The 27,557-nt window shown below is 42.8% G+C and overlaps 1 protein-coding gene across 2 annotated transcripts in view; it reads right to left on the reverse strand.

Annotated features, from left to right (window-relative positions):
• adam11 (ADAM metallopeptidase domain 11) overlaps positions 1 to 25,865 on the reverse strand; it is a 54,492-nt gene extending 28,627 nt beyond the window's left edge. For both annotated transcript variants that reach the window (XM_036946550.1, XM_036946549.1), the window contains exons 1-8: positions 25,390 to 25,865; positions 24,713 to 24,909; positions 12,978 to 13,054; positions 12,352 to 12,418; positions 8,008 to 8,090; positions 7,812 to 7,875; positions 3,636 to 3,702; positions 3,043 to 3,176 (exon numbers count right to left, since the gene is read on the reverse strand). In XM_036946550.1, coding sequence (XP_036802445.1) covers positions 3,043 to 3,176; positions 3,636 to 3,702; positions 7,812 to 7,875; positions 8,008 to 8,090; positions 12,352 to 12,418; positions 12,978 to 13,054; positions 24,713 to 24,909; positions 25,390 to 25,447 — 747 coding nt within the window. In that variant the 5' untranslated portion in view covers positions 25,448 to 25,865. The remainder of the gene's footprint in view (positions 1 to 3,042; positions 3,177 to 3,635; positions 3,703 to 7,811; positions 7,876 to 8,007; positions 8,091 to 12,351; positions 12,419 to 12,977; positions 13,055 to 24,712; positions 24,910 to 25,389) is intronic.
• Positions 25,866 to 27,557: the final 1,692 nt, after the last annotated feature.

Consider the following 27,557-nt stretch of genomic DNA (forward strand, 5'->3'; position numbering starts at 1 on the left):
GCCAGTTGGTCAGCACATGCCCGGAGCACACGTCCTGGTAATCAGTCTGGCCCCATAGCCTAGTGTATGTTGACCTGTTTAAAGGTCTTACTCACGTCGGCTACGGAGAGCGTGATCACACAGTCGTCCGGAACAGCTGATGCTCTCATGCATGCCTCAGTGTTGCTTGCCTCGAAGCGAGCATAGAAGTGATTTAGCTTGTCTGGTAGGCTCGTGTCACTGGGCAGCTCACGGCTGTGCTTCCCTTTGTAGTCTGTAATAGTTTGCAAGCCCTGCCACATAAGACGAGAGTCAGAGCCGGTGTAGTATGATTCAATCTTAGCCCTGTATTGACGCTTTGCCTGTTTGATGGTTCGTCACAGGGCATATCAGGATTTCTTGTAAGCTCCCGGGTTAGAGTCCCGCACCCTTAAAGCGGCAGCTCTACCCTTTAATTCAGTGCGAATGTTGCCTGTAATCCATGGCTTCTGGTTGGGGAATGTGCATACAGTCACTGTGGGGACGACGTCCTCGATGCACTTATTGATTATAAGTGAAGCCAGTGACTGATGTGGTGTATTCCTCAATGTCATCGGAAGAATCCCGGAACATGTTCCAGTCTGTGATAGCAAAACAGTCCTGTAGTTTAGCATCTGCTTCATCTGACCACTTTTTTATAGACCGAGTCACTGTTGCTTCCTGCTTTAATTTTTGCTTGTAAGCAGGAATCAGGAGGATATAGTTGGGGTCGGATTTACAAAATGGAGGGCGAGGGAGAGCTTTGTACGCGTCTCTGTGTGTGGAGTACAGGTGATCTAGAATTTTTTTTCCCTCTGGTTGCACATTTAACATGTTGATAGAGATTTGGTGGAACTGATTTAAGTTTCCCTGCATTAAAGTCTCCGGCCACTAGGAGCGCCGCCTCTGGGTGAGTGGTTTCCTGTTTGCTTATTTCCTTATACAGCTGACTGAGTGTGGTCTTAGTGCCAGCATCTGTTTGTGGTGGTAAATAAACAGCCACGGAAAGTATAGCTGAGAACTCTCTAGGCAAGTAGTGTGGACTGCAATTTATCACAAAATACTCTACTTCAAGCGAGCAAAATCTAGAGACTTCCTCAGATTTCGTGCACCAGCTGTTGTTTACAAATATGCACAGACCGATATCCAGGAGCTCTTTGTCTAATCCGAGGTGAGTGATCTCCGTCCTGATATCCAGAAGCTCTTTGTCTAATCCGAGGTGAGTGATCTCTGTCCTGATATCCAGAAGCTCTTTGTCTAATCCGAGGTGAGTGATCTCTGTCCTGATATCCAGGAGCTCTTTGTCTAATCCGAGGTGAGTGATCTCTGTCCTGATATCCAGAAGCTCTTTGTCTAATCCGAGGTGAGTGATCGCTGTCCTGATATCCAGAAGCTCTTTGTCTAAGCCGAGGTGAGTGATCTCTGTCCTGATATCCAGAAGCTCTTTGTCTAATCCGAGGTGAGTGATCGCTGTCCTGATATCCAGGAGCTCTTTTCTGCCGTGAGATACGGTTGCAGAAACATTATGTACAAACTAAGATACAAATGACATGACATGTATTTCAATATGATTGAAATAGGCCTATAGCCTACAGCATGTACACTTCATTGCAGTCATCGTGGTTTTCATTGGGAGCATCTTTTTATACGTCAACTGCAAAGACAATGGCAACGTTGTATTTTGTAGTCAGCGTCGTTCTGAAGCCTGTCGGCGGTCAAAGAGAGACCGACAATCCAAGTGATCTCCCCGGTGTGAAGTGACGCGGGAGGGGGAGAAAGGTGAGTGATCTCTGTGAGTGATCTCTGTCCTGATATCCAGAAGCTCTTTGTCTAATCCGAGGTGAGTGATCGCTGTCCTGATATCCAGAAGCTCTTTGTCTAATCCGAGGTGAGTGATCTCTGTCCTGATATCCAGAAGCTCTTTGTCTAATCCGAGGTGAGTGATCTCTGTCCTGATATCCAGAAGCTCTTTGTCTAATCCGAGGTGAGTGATCGCTGTCCTGATATCCAGGAGCTCTTTTCTGCCGTGAGATACGGTTGCAGAAACATTATGTACAAACTAAGATACAAATGACATGACATGTATTTCAATATGATTGAAATAGGCCTATAGCCTACAGCATGTACACTTCATTGCAGTCATCGTGGTTTTCATTGGGAGCATCTTTTTATACGTCAACTGCAAAGACAATGGCAACGTTGTATTTTGTAGTCAGCGTCGTTCTGAAGCCTGTCGGCGGTCAAAGAGAGACCGACAATCCAAGTGATCTCCCCGGTGTGAAGTGACGCGGGAGGGGGAGAAAAAAAAACAGCATCTGACGACGCACTTAGCTGTTCTTGCGAGTGGTCTGAGGCAGGCGTTAGATGATGAGTGTTTTCAAGTTCAGCGTTAACAAGATGGTCTCGGGATTTAACCATGCTCCTACGAAGTTTCTAAAGATGGACCTAGCCTTAACATTCTTTTCGGAAACCGGGCCCTGGTCACTGCATATGGAATAAAGTACCATTTCAGATGCAACCGTATTCACCTCAGTCGAGAACACATACCTTTACTAACCCTACTGGAATGTACTGCAGCTACTGCAGATGAAACTCTATAGCCCAAGTTCTTGTCCTTGAGAAGGGCAGCCACACTTTGATTTCAGCCTCGATTCATCTGCTATTAAATCGCTGTGTCTGAAAGTGATATAACGGTGGCTGGCTCTGGTTACTCGGGCATTCTACTCTTGCTACACATCAGCCAATACGCAAGGGATATTTGTGAGCACATAAAGATAATAAATTGATTGTGTTCCGTGTGAGATTAAATGTGTTGCATTGTAAAACATTGACTGTGTTGTGTCATTGTGTCGCGTTACATTATTGGCTTGTTCTCAGTTTTAGTTAGTGTCTCTGCAAGCAGTGTGTATTTGGCAACACTGTAGATTTGTGTGTGTGGCAACCGTGGGTGTTTACAGGTGTGTGTGTGTGTGTGTGTGTGTATATAGTGTTCGCACATGCATGAGTGTATGTGTGTGCCAGCTTATCAGGACATCAGTTCCTCACCTGTCTCTTTGAACGGCTCAACCCTTCCTCTGTGAAGACGGGCTCCTCCGGCTCCGACAAGATACCATCATCACCAGCAGGGTCACTGTCATTTACAGAGTTCCCTTCAGTGTCACTGCTGTTCAATGAGCAACCTGTGAAGGAGGGGAAAAAGAGAAAGGGAGGGGGGAAATGGGTAGGAGTGTGGAAGGGGAGAGAGAAGAGGATGAGAGGAGAGAGAGAGAGAGAGAACAGGGTAGGAGGGAGAAGAGGTGATATGAGCAGTGCACACCCACCAGTCCCTTCTCTCAATGAAGCCATGTCCATTTTTGTCAAATGATCCACAGAGGAAATCAATATCCTGCAGACAGTGTGGTGGAGGGAGGCCGGGTGGAAAGGTGAGTGAAGCAGGGGAGCTTATGGCAGAGCAAAAACTAACACAGAGACAGAGTATTTTAAGGCTTTAGAACTGGAGACAAGAGGAAAGGAGGCGGCGAGGAGAAAACTCCAATTTAGACTATTGACATGCACCCCCAAAAAGACACAGGCAAAAGGTAGGGGATGACGGACACAGAGGTCAGATGGGTTATTAAAGGTCAGCTAAAGGTTTTTACCTGGACATTGTAGTGACAGTAGCAGGTCCAGGTCAGCCATTCGATACACCACGTGATCATTCTGCTTCTACAGTAGTACACACAGAGCCACAACAGAGTTAGAACCAATTACAGTTGTGAATACAGAAAAGGTTAGTACCCACCATTCTTATGACATATTGGTTGACAATGGTTAAGTGCTATAACTGTTATTGACTGATCACCCCCCCCCCCCCCTCTCTCTTTTTGCCACCCTGTCCAGCACTCGAGACCGCCGAGTGTCGAGGCCCATACATATAGTCTGTCTTCAGTTACGACACTCGCTACCGAGTTCCAAACTGCCTCTGGAAGCAACGTCAGCACAATAATTGTTCGTCGGGCGCTTCATGAAATGGGTTTCCATGTCCGAGCAAGCGGACACAAGCCTAAGATCACCATGTGCAATGTTAAGTGTCGGTTGGATTGGTGTAAAGCTCGTCGCCGTTGGACTCTGGAGCAGCGGAAAAGCCTTCTCTCACGCTTCACCATCTGGCAGTCCGAGAGACGAATCTGGGTTTGGCGGATGCCAGGAGAACGCTACCTGACCCAATGCATAGTGCCAACTCTAAAGTTTGGTGGAGGAGGAATAATGGTCTGGGGCTGAATTTCATGGTTTGGGCTAGGCCCCTTAGTTCCAGTGAAGGGAAATCTTAATGCTACAGCATACAATGTCATGCTAGAGATTCTGTGCTTCCAACTTTGTGGTAACAGTTTAGGGAAGTCCCTTTCTTGTTTCAGCATGACAAAGCCCCCGTGCACCAAGCGAGGTCCATACAGAAATGGTTTGTCGAGATCAGTGTGGAAGAACTTGACTGGCCCTGACCTCAACCCCATCGAACAACTTTTGGATGAATTGGAACGCCGACTGCGAGCCAGGCCTCATCGCCCAACATCAGACCTCACTAATGCTCTTGTGGCTGAATGGAAGTCCCCCGTAGCAATGTCTGGTGGAAAGCCTTCCCAGAAGAGTGGAGGCTGATATAGCAGCAAACGGGGGACCAACTCCATATTAATGTCCATGATTTCAGAATGAGACGGTCGACAAGCAGGTGTCCACATACTTTCGGTCACATAGCGCATTCGTAATAAAGAGAGCAAAGCGCCATTATGCATAATTGATCCATTGCTGGGCTTTCAGGATGGCATCATCGAGCATTTCATGGCTGCATGGAGAGTCTAACTTGAGCAGAGGAGCTGAATACTTCATGAAAATGACCCATCTGGGGAAAAGGGGTGGGGGGGTGGGGGGCCATCTGATATTCAGGAGGGAGAGGCCACATCGATCTATCGTTCCAGTCCATGTAATGGAGCTGTGTACCGTACCTCGATTGCCTGTCGTCCTAATGGAATAGCCTTCAGCCTCTTCTATCCTCCCCCTCGCTTTTCTCTCCTTTTCTTCCACACTCACTTTTCCGCTCTCCTCCCACTCTGTTTCGCAGCCGAAACGGATCTCTCAAAAGGAGAGGTCCACAATGTTGTGGAGTCTGGGACAAAGCCCTAATATCACGTCGGTTGACATATTATATCATCCTATACTGGTGCTGCTTGCCCCTAACATCCAAGGCTGGGAGTGAATGTATTTTCCCCCACTACTCACGTTTGAACTAAATGGCTCTGGGATGAACTATACACACACAGTGCATAATCATGTTAGAGCCAAGTGTATGGCTTATTTGTCTACAGACATCAAGGATGGTGTCCTCTGTGGGGTTTCGTAATGTATGGCTGGGACCAGAACCGTATACTGTATGGGTATATACAGTGCCTTGCGAAAGTATTCGGCCCCCTTGAACTTTGCGACCTTTTGCCACATTTCAGGCTTCAAACATAAAGATATAAAACTGTATTTTTTTGTGAAGAATCAACAACAAGTGGGACACAATCATGAAGTGGAACGACGTTTATTGGATATTTCAAACTTTTTTAACAAATCAAAAACTGAAAAATTGGGCGTGCAAAATTATTCAGCCCCTTTACTTTCAGTGCAGCAAACTCTCTCCAGAAGTTCAGTGAGGATCTCTGAATGATCCAATGTTGACCTAAATGACTAATGATGATAAATACAATCCACCTGTGTTTAATCAAGTCTCCGTATAAATGCACCTGCACTGTGATAGTCTCAGAGGTCCGTTAAAAGCGCAGAGAGCATCATGAAGAACAAGGAACACGCCAGGCAGGTCCGAGATACTGTTGTGAAGAAGTTTAAAGCTGGATTTGAATACAAAAATATTTCCCAAGCTTTAAACATCCCAAGGGGCACTGTGCAAGCGATAATATTGAAATGGAAGGAGTATCAGACCATTGCAAATCTACCAAGACCTGGCCGTCCCTCTAAACTTTCAGCTCATACAAGGAGAAGACTGATCAGAGATGCAGCCAAGAGGCCCATGATCACTCTGGATGAACTGCAGAGATCTACAGCTGAGGTGGGAGACTCTGTCCATAGGACAACAATCAGTCGTATATTGCACAAATCTGGCCTTTATGGAAGAGTGGCAAGAAGAAAGCCATTTCTTAAAGATATCCATAAAAAGTGTCGTTTAAAGTTTGCCACAAGCCACCTGGGAGACACACCAAACATGTGGAAGAAGGTGCTCTGGTCAGATGAAACCAAAATTGAACTTTTTGGCAACAATGCAAAAAAGCATGTAAAAGCAACACAGCCCATCACCCTGAACACACCATCCCCACTGTCAAACATGGTGGTGGCAGCATCATGGTTTGGGCCTGCTTTTCTTCAGCAGGGACAGGGAAGATGGTTAAAATTGATGGGAAGATGGATGGAGCCAAATACAGGACCATTCTGGAAGAAAACCTGATGGAGTCTGCAAAAGTCCTGAGACTGGGACGGAGATTTGTCTTCCAACAAGACAATGATCCAAAACATAAAGCAAAATCTACAATGGAATGGTTCAAAAATAAACATATCCAGGTGTTAGAATGGCCAAGTCAAAGTCCAGACCTGAATCCAATCGAGAATCTGTGGAAAGAACTGAAAACTGCTGTTCAAAAATGCTCTCCATCCAACCACACTGAGCTCGAGCTGTTTTGCAAGGAGGAATGGGATTCAGGAATGTCAGTCTCTCGATGTGCAAAAATGATAGAGACATACCCCAAGCGACTTATAGCTGTAATCGCAGCAAAAGGTGGCGCTACAAAGTATTAACTTAAGGGGGCTGAATAATTTTGCACGCCCAATTTTTCAGTTTTTGATTTGTTAAAAGTGTTTGAAATATCCAATAAATGTCGTTCCACTTCATGACTGTGTCCCACTTGTTGTTGATTCTTCACAAAAAAAGACAGTTTTATATCTTTATGTTTGAAGCCTGAAATGTGGCAAAAGGTCGCAAAGTTCAAGGGGGCCGAATACTTTCGCAAGGCACTGTATAAAATGGCTTTGGCTTGAATGGCAAACAGGGGGTTATAGTTCATCCTGAATAGAAGGAGACAGACGGGACAGAGGTTAAAGCCATAGATAGATAGACCAACGAGTCCGCACCGAATGGTCTTGGAGATACACGGGAAGAGATAAAAGAATAAGACAAATAGATTCAGCTGTCAATTCCATCAAGCCCACATTGTGTCCTTCGCTTTTACACAGCAACTCGTTTTTCCCCCCATGGACAAACATAGTCAGAACGTTCTTTTGGGGGGGGGGGGGGGGGGGGGGGTAGTTGAAAAGTCCACGAGCACTTCCAAACTTACTATAGGCTTCCAGGTTTCAGAATAAGACGTGCGCGTGCAGGCAGTAGCTTGTAAAGGACGACACCTGCACAAACATTGCTACGGTGCATTTTATTGAATTCCAGTCTTAGTATAGTTAATTAGTTCTCTCTCTCTCTCACACACACACCATGGGACTGTGTATCAATGCAATACTTTTGGCACTGCACAGCACAGATGGAGTATCGCTGTCTGTGCTGCCAGTGAGTGAGAGAGGGAGAGAGAAAGAGGTAAACAACGGAGAGGGAAAGAGAGTTGAAAGAGTCCGATGCAGCGAGAGAGAGCGAGAGAGAGAGAGAGAGAGAGAGAAAGAACACGCGGTCTCTCTACTGAGCAGTGGGCTGGAGACACTTCCGAGACGAATCCACCGGCAGCTCCCCATTTTTCATCTAAGGGTATCCCACCCCTCCATCCTCTTCCCTTACTCATACTCACCTCCCCACCGGTATTGAGAACAGGCTCGATCCCATAGGAGAAGTTCCCATCGGAAAACATCCCACTGGAGAGAGAGAGAGAGAGAAAGCAAGAGTAGAGTTTGTAGTAACAAAATGGGAACTCTGGTAGGGTTTGCAGATAGAGACAAAACAGTGAGGCATGGAATGGGCAGAGGGTGGGTATAGCCTCGACTCACCGTAATCCATGGCAGGTAGAGAGAGCAACCCACGAGCCTGGTACCCCCCTCAGTCGCCCGTGGTAATAACAGTGTTCCCCTCCCTGTAAACACACACAACCATTCACTCAGCATTAATTCTACTTTTCCCTCCCAAGTTAAAGAAACAAAGGCACAAGTCAATGAAATAGAGTGAGCTAACCAACGACGAAAATGCAATCAACACCACTGATTAAATGTGAAGCAACACCCCCCAAGAGTGGGTCTGAATGAGCTGCTTGGTCAACAAAGCTGTATCAGTAACTACTATAAATCAGAAGAGAGAACCTACACCTACAGTGGCTAATGATGCGTGAAGGACAGCAGAGACTATATTTCATCACCAGACAGGTGTGGTTGAGAATCAGATGTGTGTGTGTGTGTGTGTGTGTGTGTGTGTGTGTGTGTGTGTGTGTGTATTAGACTAGGAAAACATCCGTGTCTGTCTGTCTATGCGTGTGTGTGCGTGTGTGTGGTGTGTGTGTGTATTAGAATAGGAAAACATCCGTGTCTGTCTGTGCGTGTGTGTGCGTGTCACTCAGTCAGTGTAATGAACACCAATAAGTTATGCACCACTGTCATCTGAGCCCACTGTCGTCTCACACGCTAAACAACAGAAGAAAAGCTGCATTCAAGTGAAGCGAACTATAACTATTTAGACCGTTCAAGCAACAACCCGGGGCTAGTGTTTTTTCCCCGCTTGGTCAAACTTTACTCCAACTGTATCCAACCAACCAGACAGACCAACGCTGCGTCTCAATAGACTACAGCGGCCTCCTCTCCTCTGCTCTTTCCTTAACCTGCACTGGTCTGAAACACACAAGCAACATGGTCGATCCCTTTCCAGCAACATGCAACCGTCCAGTTCTTTTTCCAGAATGAAGGCAGGATTTTATATGAGCTAGCCATAATGACCCTTAGTGTAGCTTAGCTTAATTTATCTCTTGCCGTGGCTTAGCGTGCGAGCTAGCTATAATGAACCTTAGCTTAGCTTAATTTATCTCTTGTCGTGGCCTAGCGTGCGAGCTAGCCATAATGAACCTTAGCTTAGCTTAATTTATCTCTTGTCGTGGCTTAGCGTGCGAGCTAGCCATAATGAACCTTAGCTTAGCTTAATTTCTCTCCTGTAGCGGTTTAACGTGCAAGCAGTAAAAACCTGAAGCATTCAGTGGGGGCTTCCACTCACCACCAAATATGGTGATGATATGAGGTTCAGCGTGTGTGCGTGCGCAGGCAGAAGATGGCGCAAGATGGAACTGAGCCAACATTCCGCACATTTTCTCACAGATGAAACTTTTGATCTTAATACAGTTCTGTTCCCAAAACTAAAATCGGTTATGAACAGAGAGCAATAAGTTTTGCAGATTTGACCCTTTAAAAGTTTTTAAAAACGGGCTTTGTTCAGAGGTATTGCAATGGAAGTTAGAGTTCTTGGCTTGCACATGCACACTTCAGAGAGTAGGCGTTCACTGACAGGAATGAGCAAATACATGATAAAATGCACAAATAGGATCACGTTAGCTCTTGCTTGGCTCTGCCCATGTTGTTCCTTGTCCTGCCAACTGTGCTTCTATGGTTTCCACTGTAAAAAGGACCATATGTCCCATCTTGGCTTAGTTAAAAGTATCATTGGTAGCGGTTTAGCATGAGCTAGCCATAAAAAACTCTAGCTTAGCGTTAGCTTAATTTCTCCTGTGTCTTTAGTGGGTGAGACCCTGGGGCCATTCAATACCAATTAGAAAGGAAGCCCAGTCAGAGCACTTAGCACGGGACTGAGATAAATAAACAAATAAATAAATAAATAAAAGGGCAGGATTACAAGGGTAAGTGGAGGAAATCAGATTGGCTCACACTCTACCGCGGCCATTAGTGAACGAGGTGGATTGAGTGTCCTTCCAGAGGAGGAGAGGCTGGACACATACACGCATACGCACACACACACTTTCAGAGGAGAGGCAGGATGAAGGGGAGGATCATTCAAGTCATTCAGGTATAATGGACTACTGAGATGCTATTCAAGAAATAATCTGTTTCGTCTAACATGCAGGAATGCATATTTCCACATGATTCAATACTTTGATGTGCAACCTAATCCAGTGATTGTCATGAATGTTGGTTTGACAAGTAGGCCATTGTTGTTATATTTTACTGTCGAAAATAAGGCTTCAGAATGTTATTTCAAATTTTCTTGTACACTTATATCATAGGCTAATTCATTTGGGGCTAATTCACCACTTGAGGAAGAGAAAAACTCAACACACATCGTCTTGATCGCCAAATCTAAATATAATACCCACTGCTAGTAGCCATGTACAAATCTAACAGTAAATGTCCTAATAAAAAATGGAAATGTATCTCAAAGCCATATCAAATATCTTGTTTGTAAAATAGTTGCTACTGAGCTCAATATTGAGAAATAAATATTTGACCTACAAACATGGAATTGTTTGTAGGTAAAATGCAATTGCATTTTGAAATGTTTTACAATCAAAACGCATTTCTTTCTCCCGGAGAGGCGAGTGGCTCAGCAGGTCCACCGAAACAGGCACATCAGCAGGCCCACCGAAACAGGCACATCAGCAGGCCCACCGAAACAGGCACATCAGCAGGCCCACCGAAACAGGCACATCAGCAGGCCCACCGAAACAGGCACATCAGCAGGCCCACCGAAATAGGCACATCAGCAGGCCCACCGAAAAAGGCACATCAGCAGGCCCACCGAAAAAGGCACATCAGCAGGCCCACCGAAACAGGCACATCAGCAGGCCCACTGAAACAGGCACATCAGCAGGCCCACCGAAACAGGCACAGCAGCAGGGCAGACACGTAAAATACAGGAATCATGAGGATAACGCATTTTACTGTTTGACCAAATCATGGTTTTAGCAGCCCCAAAAATGGAAGGTTTGAGTGAGGTGACCATGTAGAAGGTGCAGCTCGCACCGATACAACCAGCTAAAATGTTTACCCGCACAGCCAAGTCAAATAGTCGCAAAATGGAACTAAAAGGTCACAGTCTGGAACCCTGAGGAGAGGGCGACTCTGCGGAGGACACGCTCAGTAGAAATGCACACACTCACTCATTTAATAGTTTTTGTTTATTTATTATTTGACTAGGCAAGTCAGTTAAGAACAAATTCTTATTTACAATGACCGACTACCTCGGCCAAACCCTAACGACACTGGGCAAAATGTGCACTGCCCTATGGGACTCCCAATCACGGCCGGTTGTGATACAGCCTGGAACTTCTTGTTCTAGAGCCTGCGATGCACTTGCCATTGCATGATCAACGAGGTGGAAATGTAGCTAATATCTGAATGAAGGGCAACTCAGCAGCACTGCTGGCTTTGCAGAACAGCTTGTTTGTTCGTGAACAGAAGAGAGGAGGGGACACCCCATTAAGGGAGGAGTTGAATGAGATGCCACACCTATCCAAGGACACAGCCAATGAGAATGAAGGATGCTAATTGGTACTGACAAACTAGAATAAAACAGCCCTGTTTTGTTACAGCCCTATCAAATACTGCTACCAAGTCTCAACTAAGGGAGAGAGGTGGACAAAATAGGAGGGGAAAGTGCCAATTCCAAGATGGCAGAAAGCTACTCAAGTGTTTCTCAAACTGTTTTTATTTACCATCACACTCGAGGACAAAACGACAGGACAAACGGAGAAATTAAGATTAGACCAAATAAGAACTAAACAAGTACATGACGTTGCACTTTCTAGCCGCGAATAATTTCTCGGTTAAGTCCATCTAGGGCACCTTAAAAGGGGTTAGACAGTGACCTTGCAAAACGACCGGCGTAATTGCATCTCTCCAATTTCATTCAACTTCCGCACCGCAGTACTAGCTATTCATGTCTGCAGGAACAAGACACCTCTCAGTCCTCCAAAGAAGTCCTCTGACACACACACACACACACAGGCGTAATAATACATATAAGCATAGTTATAGACACACATAAAGACTGGTATAGGCTCATAATTCCATATACCAATAGTCGTAATGCATTACAAGTATAATCATAATCACTTATAATGTACAGTGACATAATGCTTCATAATTGCACTTTCTACTCAAGGGTCATAGAGCATTATAATGACAATCAGTGTGACGCATTTATAAAGTCTATGCCAACGAGCAGCACATCATTAGTCCTGCGTCATAATCTTTGCTGTGTTGTGTTATAGCACACTTATAAGCCACTATTAAGTCATCTTTGAATGCTTTAGGTGTGCGTTTGATGGTCATACTAGACACTCATCAGCCAACCTTCATGTCTACACCCTAGTGGATGGACGGATGGACGAAAACAAGTTCTACCATGTTTTGAGATGGCCTCCCTTCGTTGTCAAAGTGCCGCTCCACATAATCCGAAGACAGGAGATTGCTGGGGGGGAAAAATGAGAGAGGGAGAGAGAGAGAGAGAGCGAGCAATGGCATTTCCCATACAGGCATAATCATTACAAGAGACAAGCGCATACAAAACACATTTGTTAAAAGCACTATACAAATCCAATTGGATTGATGGAGGCATTGAGTAGAAAGGGGGTGGTGGAAGGATGGGCCCAGTTATCTCTACGCCATGTGAAGACGCTTTGAGAGCTAGTGAGGAGCGCTACATGACCACAATCCATTAGAATAATGTGTCCAATGTGTTGGTGAGGAGGAGGAGGAGAGTATATGCCGTGATTTAGCTTTAGTCTATGAGCCTCAAAATGTTACCATCTACAATGTTTTAGACATTCCATTCTAGTGAAGAAACCCTAGATGGATTGTAACGGGGTTGGGTTAAATTCCTTTTTTTTTTGTATTCAGCCAAATCCACAGAGGCGACATTGTTTTTATTCATTAATTGAATGAAAAATGTCCCAAATAGAAAGCTGAATTGAACACAATCCTGTATTGTATAGAATGCTAGTGATGGTCAGAGCAGTGTGTCAACTCACTGGTTCAGCTCCAAGTCCAGGATGAAAGACTTGCCAAAGGCTTCCACCAGGAAACTGCTCTGGGCTAGATGGACAGGCTGAGAGAGAGAGGGAGGGAGAAAAGTTAGAGAGGTGTGAGTGTGTATGTGAGAGAGTGAGAGAGAGTGGGGGTGAGAGAGAGAGAGAGAGAAAAGCACAATAGGGAGAGAAAATCAGTGGTGGAAAAAGTACTCAATTGTCATACTTGAGTAAAAGTAAAGACACCTAAATAGAAAATGACTCAAGTAAAAGTAATCCAGTAAAATACTACACTTGAGTAAAAGTATTTGGTTTTAAATATACTTAATTATGAAAAGTAAATGGAATTGCTCAAATATACAAACCAGACACCACCATTTTTAATTGATTTTTTATTACCGATAGCCAGGGGCATACTCCAACATAATTTACAGGCAAAGCATTTGTGTTTAGTGAGTCCGCCAAATCAGAGACAGTAGGGATGACCTCTTGCTTGATAAGTGCGTCAATTGAACCATTTTCTTGTCAAAATGTAATGAGTATTTTTGGGTGTCAGGGAAAATGAATGGAGTAAAAAGTACATTATTTTTTATACATTTATTTTCCAAATTTTGCTGTGTTACAAAGTGGGGTTAAAATTGATTTAATTGTACTTTTTTTTACAAGAATCTACACAAAAAAACTCTAATGTCAAAGTGGAAGAAAAATGCTAACGTGTAAAAATAAATAAAACACTAACATATCTTGTTTACATAAATATTCAACCCCATGAGGCAATGCATGTTAGAATCACCTTTGGCAGCGATTACAGCTGAGTCTGGGTAAGCCTCTAAGTGCTTTCCACACCTGGATTGTGCAACATTTTCCCATTACTCTTTTCAAAATTCTTCAAGCACTGTCAAATTGGTTGATCATTGCTCGACAACCATTTTCAGGTCTTGCCATAGATTTTCAAGCAGATTTAAGTCAAAACTGTAACTCAGTCACTCAGGAACATTCACTGTCCTTTTGGTAAGCAACTCCAGTGTAGATTTGTCCTTGTGTTTCAGGTTACTGTCCTGCTGAACAGTGAATTAATCTCCCAGTGTCTGTTGGAAAGCAGATTGAACCAAGTATTCCTCTAGGTTTTTGCCTGCCTCCATTCGTTTTGCCTTTTTCCCCCCTGAAAAAACTCCAGAGTCTTTAACGTTTACAAGCATAAACACAACATGATGTATTCACCACCATGCTTGAAAATATTGAGAGTGGTACTCAGCAATGTGCTGTATTGGATTTGCTTCAAACATAACACTTTGTATTCAGGACAAAAAAGTGAATTGCTTTGCCACATTTTTGGCAGTATTACTTTAGCGCCTTGTTGCAAACAGAATGCATGTTTTGGAATATTTGTATTCTGTACTGGCTTCCTTCTTTTCACTCTGTCAATTAGAATAGTATTGTGGAGCAGCTACAATGTTGTTGATCCATCCTCAGTTCTCATATCACAGCCATTAAACTCTGTAACTGTTTTAAAGTCACCATTGGCCTCACGGTGAAATCCCTGAGCGGTTTCCTTCCTCTCTGGCAACTGAGTTAGGAAGGACGCCTGTATCTTTGTAGTGACTGGGTGTATTGATAAACCATCCAAAGTGTAGTTAATAACTTCAACATGCTCAAAGGGATATTCAATGTCTGCAATTTCTTACCACTAGGTATCAGTCTTGGCGAGGAACTGGAACACCTTCCTGGACTTTGTGGTTGAATCTGTGTTTGAAATTCACTGTCGACTGAGGGCCCTTACAGATAATTGTATGTGTGGGGTACCGAGATGTGCTAATCATTCAAAAATCACATTAAAACACTATTATTGCACACAGTGAGTCCATGCAACTTATTAAGTGACTTGTTAAGCAAATGTTTTACTCCCAAACATATTTAGGCATACCATAACAAAGTGGTTGAATACTTATTGGACTCAAGACATTTCAGCTTTTCATTTTTTATTAATTTGTAAAAATTTTGAAAAACATCATTCCACTGACATTATGTGTAGGCCAGTGACAAAAAAAATAACAATTTAATAAATGTTTTATCCAGGCTGTAACAAACAAAAAATGTAGAAAACGTCAAGCAGTGTGAATAGTTTCTGAATAATCATCACTCATTCACATTCCATTAGATGACAAGATGCAGAATCTGTCATGCCACAAGTCATTCATTGTCTTCAACAAATCATTCAATACCTTATAGTTTTGGCAAAAATGTACCTCTGTGGAGGGTTGAGAGAAAGCGAGAGAGCGCAAAAGAAAGGAAGAGAAAGAAAGAGTGCAACACAGTGAGAAAGATGGACAGAGAGCAAAAAAATAAAAAGGAATAGAAGGACAGAGTACCATCAAAGCCACAATAACACTGTCAGATAAAGATTGATGTCCCAACTCCCAACCCTGTTCCAGGTAGTGAGAGAAAAACAGCTTTACCTATCAATACTCAATACCACTGTCTAGCCCAGGTGTCTCCAATCCTTTTCTAGCATGAGAGCTACTTTAAAAAAAAAATAAAACATGTCGGGAGCTACTCATTTTTTTCTTGCTTTCACATAGACACATTATTCTCATCTCCCCTGCAATTCTTCCCCGGGTCCTTAGTGTACAAGAGAAAGTAGTGCACTATGCTTTCTGTCAATATACCTGGTTAAAAAAATAGTTAATAGACAACTAAGTGGGGCCATATAAAATCTGTGATTTTTTTTCTCCCAAATTCTGTTTTATATATCCCCCAATTATATTTTCTCGGGTTTTAGGTTTATTTACAATTGTTCATTGAGAAACAATGAAATTTGATGTTCTGAGTCTATGTCAATGCTTAAATTACATCAGAAGACCTTATGGTTTTTGTTTTGGTGAAAAAACGAACAAAATGTTGATTTTGAGAGTAATTCCGATTCAATTGCACATCTGGCCCTTTAATTGCGCGTCTAGCGAGCGAGGAACATGCAATCTTATGTTCCGGTCTAGCGATGGTTCTTTACTGCTGCTGCTCATTTCATGGCAAACTTTGAAAATAACTAATATAAGTACAAATTATATTCATGATATACTTCTGCCAGACAAGCCTTTTTTGCAGTTTTTTGCAACATTTAATTGAGAAGATTTTGGGGAAAGTATTTCTGTCAACCCACGAGACCGTTATCACATCAACTGGCTGGCTACACACGGAGTGATAAACAAACGCGCGCACCACACAGAAAGACCGGGGAAATATTGCTGGAAATGAACTGGCAGATCTTTTGTTTTTAAGCAAATAGTGGCTTACTATGGGTGTGATAATGTCAATGTTGCGTTGATCAGATATGCGTTGTCGGATACTTGTGAGATGTATTTATGACAGTTTGCGATGCAACACTTGAAAATGGCATGTTCTTTAATTAAGAATTGTTTGGCAAGCTACTCATAGGTGGGCTGCGAGCTACTGGTAGCTTGCGATCAACCGGTTGGCAACCCCTGGTCTAGCAGTGGGCCCCTTACTCCACCTCGGTGGCTGGGGCTAAGGACATACTGTGCGGGAGGCTGCTGCTGGTGAGAGTGTGTGTTTGAGTGTGTGTGCCTACCTGGTGGAAAGCGTTAGAAATAGGAGGCGTTAGAAATAAGTTCAATTTACAGCGGCAGTGGGGCACTGCCAAACCTAGACAGCCTAATCAAGACGGGCTTGCATCTCAACCCAGTTTGTGACAGTCCACTTAGTCGAGAGCCTTGCTACCTGAATATTAATGGCTGCAGAGGTGCTGACACAAAGACTTTCTGTCTAATAACTCCAGCGAGTCGTTTTGCTGTACTGTATCTGACCTTAACGGTCTTCTCTGTAAAAAGTTAAAAAGACAGTTGCTATTTATCTAGCTAAGGAATGAAACGGTAGGAGGAGATTATTATTATTATTTTTTAAACATTGAGCCTGTTACTCAATTATCATTCCTATTTGCCATTAACTTCTAGGGAATGGGCATAAGTTATCCGAAATACTGTACCAGCTTTAGGGCAATCAGACTTTAGTATAATTATAAAGCGATTTGGAGTAGGGAGTACTTATCTAGGATCTAGGAGGGGGGGGGTCGTAGCTCAGCAATTTGACCGAGGTAAAAGAGGGCCTCATACAGAAACACTGCAAAGGCAGAGTTTCAGGAAGGTCGTCTGGGTTACACACGAGCGCTGGGCAGCCCGGTGGTGGAGGGCACTCAAGGTTGCCTCAAAACGGTGAATCTTCCTGCCTCGCTGAATGATTGGCAGATAGTATTGATAGAGCGGGTAATGGGAGAGACCAGGTAAAGGTGTAGAAAGGTGATAGGGGCGCAGACAGGCAGGAGAGGGAGGGAGCCCCACGGGTGGCTGCCATGGGGTATCAGGTGGGGTCAGATGAATCAGCACCATGGAAAGAGTGTGTGTGGAGGACAGGGGTACTAGCTATCGATGTCCAAAACTGACTAGAATTGAAATGACTGACAGTGAACTCCCTCCTGGGAAAAAGGTCATTTAATTTCCTTTAATGATTGGTGGTGACAACAGCTATGACCTTTTGACCAAGCAGGCTGGGGCGGTTGGGGTCAATGTCAGCTCAGCTCTAGTCAGTTTTGGACAGTCAGGGCACAATTATGGGCAATTATATACAGTATCAGTCAAACGTTTGGACACACCTACTCATCAAGGGGTTTTCTTTATTTTTTAAATATTTTCTACATTGTAGAATAATAGTGAAGACATCACAACTATGAAATAACACATATGGAATCATGTAGTAAACAAAAAAAAAAGTGTTAAACAAACCAAAAGTATATTTTATATTTGTGATTCTTCAAAGTAGCCACCCTTTGCCTCAATGACAGCTTTGCACACTCTTGGCATTCTCTCAACCAGCTTCATGAGGTAGTCACCTGGAATGCATTTCAATTAACAGGTGTGCTTTGTTAATTTGTGGAATTTCTTTCCTTCTTAATGCTTTTGAGCCAGTCAGTTGTGTTGTGACAAGGTAGGAATGGTATACAGAAGCTAGCCCTATTTGGTAAAAGATCAAGTCCATATTCTGGCAATATCAAATAAACAGTCCATCATTACATCAAGACATGAAGGTCAGTCAGTCCGGAAAATGTCAAGAAGTTTCTTCAAATGCAGTCGCAAAAACCATAAAGCGCTATGATGAAACTGGCTCTCTTGAGGACCGCCACAGGAAAGGAAGACCCAGAGTTACCTCTGCTGCAGAGGATAAGTTCATTAGAATTACCAGCCTCAGAAATTGCAGCCCAAATAAATGCTTCCCAGACTTCAAGTAACAGACATATCAACATCAACTGTTCAGAGGAGACAGTGTGAATCAGGCCTTCGTGGTCAAATTGCTGCAAAGAAGCCACTACTAAAGGACACTAATAAGAAGAAGAGACTTGCTTGGGCCAAGAAACACGAGCAATGGACATTAGACCGGTGGAAATCTGTCCTTTGGTCTGATGAGTCCACATTTGAGATTATGGGTTACAACCACCGTGTCTTTGTGAGACGCAGAGTAGGTGAACATATGATCTCCACACGTGTGGTTCCCACCATGAAGCACGGAGGAGGAGGTGTGATGGTGCTTTGCTGGTGACACTGTCAGTGATTTATTTAGAATTTAAGGCACACTTAACCAGTATGGCTACCACAGCATTCTGCAGCGATACGCCATCCTATCTGGTTGGCGCTTAGTGGAACTATCATTTGTTTTCCAAAAGGACAATGACCCAAAACACACCTCCAGGCTGTGTAAGGGCTATTTGACCAAGGAGAGTGTTGGAGTGCTGCATCAGATGACCTGGCCTCCACAATCACCCAACTTCAACCCAATTGAGATGGTTTGGGATGAGTTGTACCGCAGAGTGAAGGAAAAGCAGCCAACAAGTGCTCAGCATATGTGGGAACTCCTTCAAGACTGTTGGAAAAGCATTCTAGGTGAAGCTGATTGAGGGTGGCTACATTGAAGAATCTAAAATATAACCTATATTTTGATTTGTTTTACACTCTTTTGGATACGATATGATTCCATGTGTTATTTCATAGTTTTGATGTCTTCACTATTATTCTACAATGTAGAAAATAGTAAAAAGAAAAGAAAAAACCCTTTGACTAGTACTGTATATACATTTTAAGCTTTATTTAACCAGGCGAGTCAATTAAGAACAAATTATTATTTACAGTGAAGGCCTGGCCAGTGAAGACTCATGGTCAGAACTTCTGAAATTAGCACTTTTCGGGGCATCGATAGGGCAAGGAGTATCATGCCACCTGCCTCGGTTTAAACCAGGGGTGAGAAACATCAATCCACATTTGTAAGCTTTCAAATGGCAACTAATACAGATCTACCAACCAAAGTAGAGTAACGTTAAAAGCATCTTGTACCATCCAAGATGGGAACACCTGACAATACCATATCAAGCCATTGACCTTACATTAGCTTCTTTGAAAATACACCAGGCAATAAAAGTGGCAATAAAGGCTAACCTGACTAGCATTATGTCACACAAGACAAGTCTCCTCTTAGAGTGGCTTCTTTAGTAGCTATTAACTATAGTAGCCTGGTCCCAGATCTGTTTGTGCCATCTTGCCAACTATACAGCACAAGCAGATCTCGTTCTAGGTTAAACTATTAATACGAGTCTCATCAGTCGTGGTCCAGCACTGTGACACACTATTAGACTAATATCTTTCCATTTCGTCTCCCTCTTCTACATCAAATGGGATTTTAATCATTGATGAGAGAATTATTCTGCCTGGCATTGACTAATGAAGGAGGTCTGAGACCAAGTCGGCAAAAAATGTGATTATTTCATCTCATTTAGAGAAGAAAACAATTCTTCCCTGAAGCATCTTTCATTGATTAGATCTTATTTTCTCCATTTTGCATTTAAGAGGAAGCCACCCTTCTTTAAAGCAACATATATTCTCCCCATAACTGTAAATAACCTAACCGATATCACATTTCAGTACACACTGAACGTCTGCAGAACAATGCCTACATTCTACTGCTCAGAAGATAAAGCCTCTTAATAGTTATATCTCTACTGCAGCTCCACATAATGTTCTGAATCCCAAATGGCACCCAGTTCCCAGGGTTGATTCTCACAAAACTGGCACTTGACAAAACAGAAACACATTTTCCACCATAATTCCTATTGGACCACTAAAATTAGGATCTGCAGTTATGTATTTCAAAATGATTGTTATGTATATTGATCAGATATAATGCATTTTTCCACAACTACAGTACCTATGCAAAAATGCTCAATACCCTAACAGTTTTCAAAGTCCCGAAAAATAACAACTATTTCTAATTATTTATTTTTTTACATTGCTCACTGAATGAAAAGGCCTGAGTTAAAATATAATTGTTTTCAGTTATGTTTAAATTAGTTTATTTTGTCATTTCTCATTAACACAATATTTTCAGAATCTTGTATTTTGTCTTTATATTTTTCAGACCACTTTGTTACTTTACAGCCTTATCATAACATTTTTGTCAATGTATAAAACAATTAAAACTGAAATATCACATTTACATAAGTATTCAGACCCTTCACTCAGTACTTTGTTGAAGCACCTTTGGCAGCGATTACAGTCTCGAGACTTCTTGGGTATTACGCTACAAGCTTGGCACACCTGTATTCGGAGAGTTTCTCCCATTCTTCTCTGCAGATCCTCTCAAGCTGTCAGGTTGGATGGGGAGCGCCACTGCACAGCTATTTTTAGGTCTCTCCAGAGATGTTCGATCGGGTTCAGGTCCGGACTCTGGCTGGGCCATTCAAGGACATTGAGACTTGTCCCGAAGCCACTCCTGCTTTGTCTCGGCTGTGTGCTTAGGATCGTTGTCCTGTTGGAAGATAAACCTTCACCCCAGTCTGAGGTCCTGAGGGCTCTGGAACAGGCTTTCATCAATGGCCTCTATGTACTTTGCTCCATTCATCTTTCCCCTCGATCCTGACTAGTCTCCCTGTCCACGCTGCTGAAACACAGCCAGATTCTACCACCACCATGGTTCACTGTAGGGATGGTGCAAGGTTTCCTCGAGATGTGACGCTTGGCATTCAAGCCAAAGAGTTCAATCTTGGATTCATCAGACCAGATAATCTTATTTCTCAGGGTCTGAGAGTCCTTAAGGTGCCTTTTGGCAAACTCCGTGCGGGCTGTCATGTACATTTTACCAGTGGTGGAAAAAGTACCCAATTGTCATCCTTGAGTAAAACTAAAGATACCTAAATAGAAAATGACTCAAGTAAAAGTTAGTCACCCAGTGAAATACTATTTGAGTAAAAGTATTTGGTTTAAATATATTTAAGTATCAAAAGTAAATGTAATTTCTAAAATATACTTAAGCATCAAAAATACAAGTAAAATTATAAATAATTTAAAATTCCTTACAAAAAGCAAACAAGATGGCTTAATTTTCTTGTTTATTTATTTACTAATAGCTAGGGGCATGCTCCAACACTCAGACATCATTCACCAACGAAGCATGTGTTTAGTGAGTCTGCCAGATCATGGGCAGTAGAGATGACCAGGGATGTCCTCTTGATAAGTGTATGAATTAGGCAATTTTCCTGTCCTGCTAAGTATTCACAATGTAACAAGTACTTTTGGGTGTCAGAGAAAATGTATGGAGTAAAAAGTACATTATTTTCATTAGGAATGTAGTTAAGTAAAAGTACAAGTTGTCAAAAATATAAATATACATTTAAAAAAAAACGCTGTAAGTAGTACTTTCAAGTATTTTTACTTAAGTACTTTACACCACTGCATTTTACTGAGGAGTGGCTTCCGTCTGGCCACTCTACCGTAAAAGGCCCAATTGGTGGAGGACTGCAGATGGCTGTTCTTCTGGAAGGTTCTCCCATCTCCACAGAGGAACTCTGGAGCTCTGTCAGAGTGACCATCGTGTTCTTGGTCACCTCCCAGACCGATTGCTCAGTTTGGCTGGGCAGCCAGCTCTTGGAAGAGTCTTGGTGGTTCCAAACTTCTTCCATTTAAGAATTATGGAGGCCACTGTGTTCTTGGGGACCTTCAATGTTGCCGACATTTTTTGGTACCCTTCCCCAGACCTGTGCCTCGACACAATCCTGTCTCGGAGCTCTACGGACAATTCCTTTGACGTCATGGCTTGGTTTTTGCTCTGACATGCACTGTCAACTGTGGGACCTTATATAGACAGGTGTGTGCCTTTCCAAATCATGTCCAATCAATTGTGGTAAATTCATGTGGACTCCAATCAAATTGTAGAAACATCTCACGGATGATCAATGGAAACATGATGCACCTGAGCTCAATTCCGAGTCTCATAGCAAAGGGTCTAAATACTTATGTAAATAAGGTCTTTTGTTTGTTTATTTGTAATACATTTGCAAAAATGTCTAAAAACCTGTTTTCACTTTGTCATGATGGGGTATTGGATTTAAATGTATTTAATACATTTTAGAATAAGGCTGTAATGTAACAAAATGTGGAAAAAGTGAAGGGGTCTGAATAGTTTCCGAATGCACTGTACATGTTATTTTTATGTACACATATTTGGATAAAGAACAAAAGATTAAGCCAAAATTACTATAGCATACATTTTATATTTCCTAATAACTCTTCGCAGTGCTAGAAGAGTCACTACAGACCCGGGTTCGATCCCAGGCTGTTTCGCAGACCTGGACACCCATGAGGCGACGCACAAATGGCCCAGCGTCGTCCGGGTTAGGGGAGGGTTTGGCCGGCCGAGATGTCCTTGTCCCACCGTGCTCTAGCGACTCCTTTTGGCGGGGCCGGGCGCATGCACGTTGACTTCGGTCGCCAGCTTAACGGCGTTTCCTCCAACACATTGGTGCGGCTGGCTTCCGGGTTAAGCGAGTAGTGTGTCAAGAAGCAGTGTGGCTTGGCGGGACCGTGTTTTGGAGGACGCATGGCTCTCGACTTTCGCCCCGTACTGGAGTTGCCACGATAGGACAAAACTGTAACTACCAATTGGATATCACGATATTGGGGAGAAAAAGGGGTAAAAACGTACAATAAATAAATAAATAAAATTCTAAATATGTGGGATATGGACCAAAAACGGTCAAACAACTGTATAGGTAAGCGCTAAAACAGGTATACATGTCAAAATGGGGGATATCCTTCTTTAGGTGGCAGGGTTGCTATTTGCTCAAACACAAACTCCAGATTGTGGCTTTAAGTCAATTAAATGGGGTTTATACACCCATATTTCTTGACAACCCCTACTGATGTTACGCCCAAAAAATATAAAACAATAACATTTATACAATGTAGGCATGGTCCTAGTAAATAATTTAAGTTACCAACACAGCACACCCATTGATTATACATTAGAATTAGCTTATTATCATCACCAAAATTAAGTTTCTCCTTACTGAAATTGACAAAAAAAAAATCTGTGGTAATGAGAAATGTGTTTCGGTAATGAGAGGCCCTTAGTTGAATCTGCAAGTAATAGGAGACAGTCATTATGAGTCAGGAAACAATTGACCACATCACTAAAGCCCATTCATGCCTCCATGTTGGAAAGGTAATGGCTCCGGTAGATTTTCCCAATTTCCACATTTTAGTCATTTCGGTAAAAGAAAATAAACCTTTATATAACTAGGCAAGTCAGTTAAGAACCAATTCTTATTTTCAATGACGGCCTAGAAACAGTGGGTTAACTGCCTTGCATTTAACCCACTTGAGAAGGTCAAGTGTTGTAAAGGGGGTGTTTGAGAATAAGATCCTCATTCTGAAGGCAAATAAGTGAATCAATTAAATGAACTTGTGCTCATCTAAGGACTACTCTAGATCATGCATCATGGGGATTCCAACTTTATTTAATTTTGGGGGGTAGTTTTTAATTCAGCTTGAAAAAGTGTTACGATAATGAGAAACACTGTTTTTACGTAACAAATATTATAGTTTAATGTAAATGTAAACTTCAACGAGTATACAATTTGTATGATTTGAACAAACAACAGCAACATATTATGTGTTTTATTGATATAAGTTAGATCTATCTAAAGTAAGATTGTATGAAATTACCAGAGAATTCAATCTGCACGCATTTCGTTAATGAGAATTTGGGGTGAAAAATTAAACAATTCTGGAGGAAATGTATAATTTTAAAAAAGAAATAGGACCTGGTGCCATAAAATTGGTGTCTTAGACTTCAGAAGGATAGAAAACAATGATGCATCTGCAACAATCAACTAACTCAATTTGCTATTGCCATGGTTAAAACTGGTTTCATGAGAATCGCCCATCCCTATGCATCCAAATGATAATTTTGGACATGCCCCAAGTGTCTATAGGAATAAGTCATAAAGCTAGGTCATAAAGCTGTACCTAAGGGGTTCATTTAGGATTTTATAGGTGGTGAGGCAATAGAGATAATAGAGATAGCATTTTCTATGAATTTGAGGAAGAGTTTACTTTCAGCTACATTAGTGAGATTTGGTGGAGAGAGGGCAGGAACACTCACATCTATGTCCAATATAGTTTTTGTTCATGTGCAGTCAAAACAGGGATACAGAAGATGACTGGGATATTTAAGCACCCAAAAAGTTGGATCTGACAGTGACCACCTTTCAGCAATGCCCATTAGGCCTGATTGGAAGTAGCTTGACATTGCTAGTTCTGTAGCCTACCGGTCTGTGCAAATATTGATAATGACTAGGAAAATTGTGTTCTCTTGTGTGTCACCTAGATACAAAATATAGGACTCACCTGTGCTCCCTCGGTGTGGTTCTTGACTCGAGTGTCCAGATGGAGGTGAACCAACTCTCCCTCCGAGTCGATCTGTTGCAGGAGCCGCTTAGGCTGAGTGACTTCCTCCACAGCAGGTCCCCGGTCCCCCTGCTCCTCCGAAGGCTGCCATTCCCACGTCTCTCCGTCGCCTCTATTGCTTACCGAGCTGCTCCAGCCTTCACCCGAGCGGTTGAGGCAGGCAGCCAGAGAAAGGGGAAGAGAAGCAGGGTGATCAATCAATAGGGCTTTTGTTATCGTGAATGATGAAATGTCTGCACTGACAGCGGGCGACAACCAGCGATTGGCACACTGTTATCGCCGGGATTGACTATTGTGATGGTGGTGTTGTGGATGTCTGCTGCAGTCTCCCATGGACGCGATTTACTGCGTAGGCTGCCACTACAGAACCTCGGAGCACAGCTCCCACTCCATCCCCATCTCGAAGGCGGCAGGCGCGCGTTACGAGGGAAATTGTTAATGCAGCTTATTTTACCACGTAGTTCTCATGACAGGGAGTCTGCAAAATGGGACTTAAATAGCTCGGAAAATCTCAAAATAACCCGTTAATAATGAAGGGAAAGTTATAGGCCTACGTATAGCGTTAAGGGTTAAATTTGCGGGAAGAAAGCGCGGCTTTAACCCCCCCAGTGTCTTACCTGTCACGGCAAACCGCGCACTCACTGCAGCGAACACCAGGCATCGCACCGCCAGCATGATGCTCACATAGTCCCCGGGATTTGCATGGAGCAACACCGTTGAATAAAATAAATAAATATACAAATTGGTGGACCAACTGCAGGTGACAATTACAGAGAGCCGCGGGGGACCCCTTTAATTAACGATGTACCCACATCACGACCAAGAACGGGTTCTCTATCTAGAAAAAATATATTCTGACAAGGTTATTCATCCTCCAACAAAGGGCTAAGAAAAACCGTAATAAAATATGGATCAAATGTGTATCATTACTGGTAAAGCCGGGGAAGACTACAGGCGAATACTAGTACCTATTGGGAGTGACGCTGAGCGGTTAAATGTGATCATTCTTCCTTGGCTCGGAGTTGCTGGAAAAAAGTGAACTGGAGCGATTGCAAGCGAGGGGCGTCGAATCCGCGTTGACTAGAACACGTGGGACTCAGTGCTCCCTCCCTCATCTACCCTATTGTTGCATATTCCTGTCAGGTAGCACCGTCTCTTTTTCAGAAAACGCAAACTGCAGATTCAGTGGCAACATTAATGTCAGGCAGCTGTATCCAGCACACTGTAAGTATCATTGTACTAAGGAAAGTAATATAGGTGTGAGTGCAGTTTGACACCGATCTATGCATTGGCAGAAAGCGCCATGTACTGAAATGGTCCGACGAGCCCCATAGACACTGTTCTGCATTTAAGGACTAGGTTGCATTGAACAGCGGTCTAGTACTGAAATTGACAAACCCCTGGATTGCATATAGGGATACCTGTATGGGCAGACAAGACATGATAACAGCCTGCAGCATAGGCATATGCCATTTCCCTACAATATATCATCGTAGTGTAGTAAAAAAAAATATATATATATATTTTTGCAGTAAGCATACTTACCCCAACTTCACCTTTCTCAAAACAGATTTAAACTAATTTTCAAAATAAATGAAAATTCACATTAATGCAGTAAACTGTTCACCTGTTCACTCAGTTAAACGTTCTACATCCTAATAATGGAATAGACAAGGTTAGGTATCAGATTTGTCTGCGTCAACTGTATGAGGAGGGGTTGACGTAGCGGTGAGCTAAAAAGGATGCATCGACCGATCCATCGCTGCCCTTCACCAAGCCGAGTCTACACTCAGCACTTAGATCCATCTCCTCAGAGTCCTTCTCCCTTGCCCTACAAGCCCGCAGTCAGCATAAAATACCTGCAATAGGTAGAGCACAATACTAGAAACTCATTAACAGTTGAAGTTGGAAGTTTACATACACTTAGGTTGGAGTCATTCAAACTCATTTTTCAACCACTCCACACATTTGTTAACAAACTATAGTTTTGGCAAGTCGGTTAGGACATCTACTTTGTGCATGACCAGTCATTTTTCCAACAATTGTTTACAGACAGATTATTTCACTGTATCTCAATTCCAGTGGGTCAGAAGTTTACATACACTAAGTTGACTGTGCCTTTAAACAGCTTGGAAAATGCCAGAAAATGATGTCATGGCTTTAGAAGCTTCTGATAGGATAATTGACATAATTTGAGTCAATTGGAGGTGTACCTGTGGATGTATTTCAAAGCCTACCTTCAAACTCAGTGCCTCTTTGCTTGACATCATGGGAAAATCAAAGGAAATCAGCCAAGACCTCAGAAAAAAAAGTTGTAGACCTCCATAAGTCTGGTTCATCCTTAGGAGCAATTTCAAAACGCCTGAAGGTACCACGTTCATCTGTACAAACAATAGTACGCAAGTACAAACACCATGGGACCACACAGCAGTCATACCACTCAGGAAGGACACGCGTTCTGTCTCCAAGAGATGAATGTACTCTGGTGCGAAAAGTGAAAATCCATCCCAGAACAGCACCAAAGGACCTTATGAATATGCTGGAGGAAACAGGTACAAAAGTATCTATATCCAAGGTAAAACAAGTCCTATATCAACATAACCTGAAAGGCCGCTCAGCAAGGAAGAAACCACTGCTCCAAAACTGCCATAAAAAGCTAGACTGGTTTGCAACTGCACATGGGGACATAGATCATACTTGTCCTCTGGTCTGATTAAACAAGAATAGAACTGTTTGGCCATAATGACCATCGTTATGTTTAGAGGAAAAAGGGGGAGGCTTGCAA

This window comes from Oncorhynchus mykiss, chromosome 16 (genome assembly GCF_013265735.2).
Source record: "Oncorhynchus mykiss isolate Arlee chromosome 16, USDA_OmykA_1.1, whole genome shotgun sequence".
In the NCBI taxonomy this organism is placed as follows: domain Eukaryota; kingdom Metazoa; phylum Chordata; class Actinopteri; order Salmoniformes; family Salmonidae; genus Oncorhynchus; species Oncorhynchus mykiss.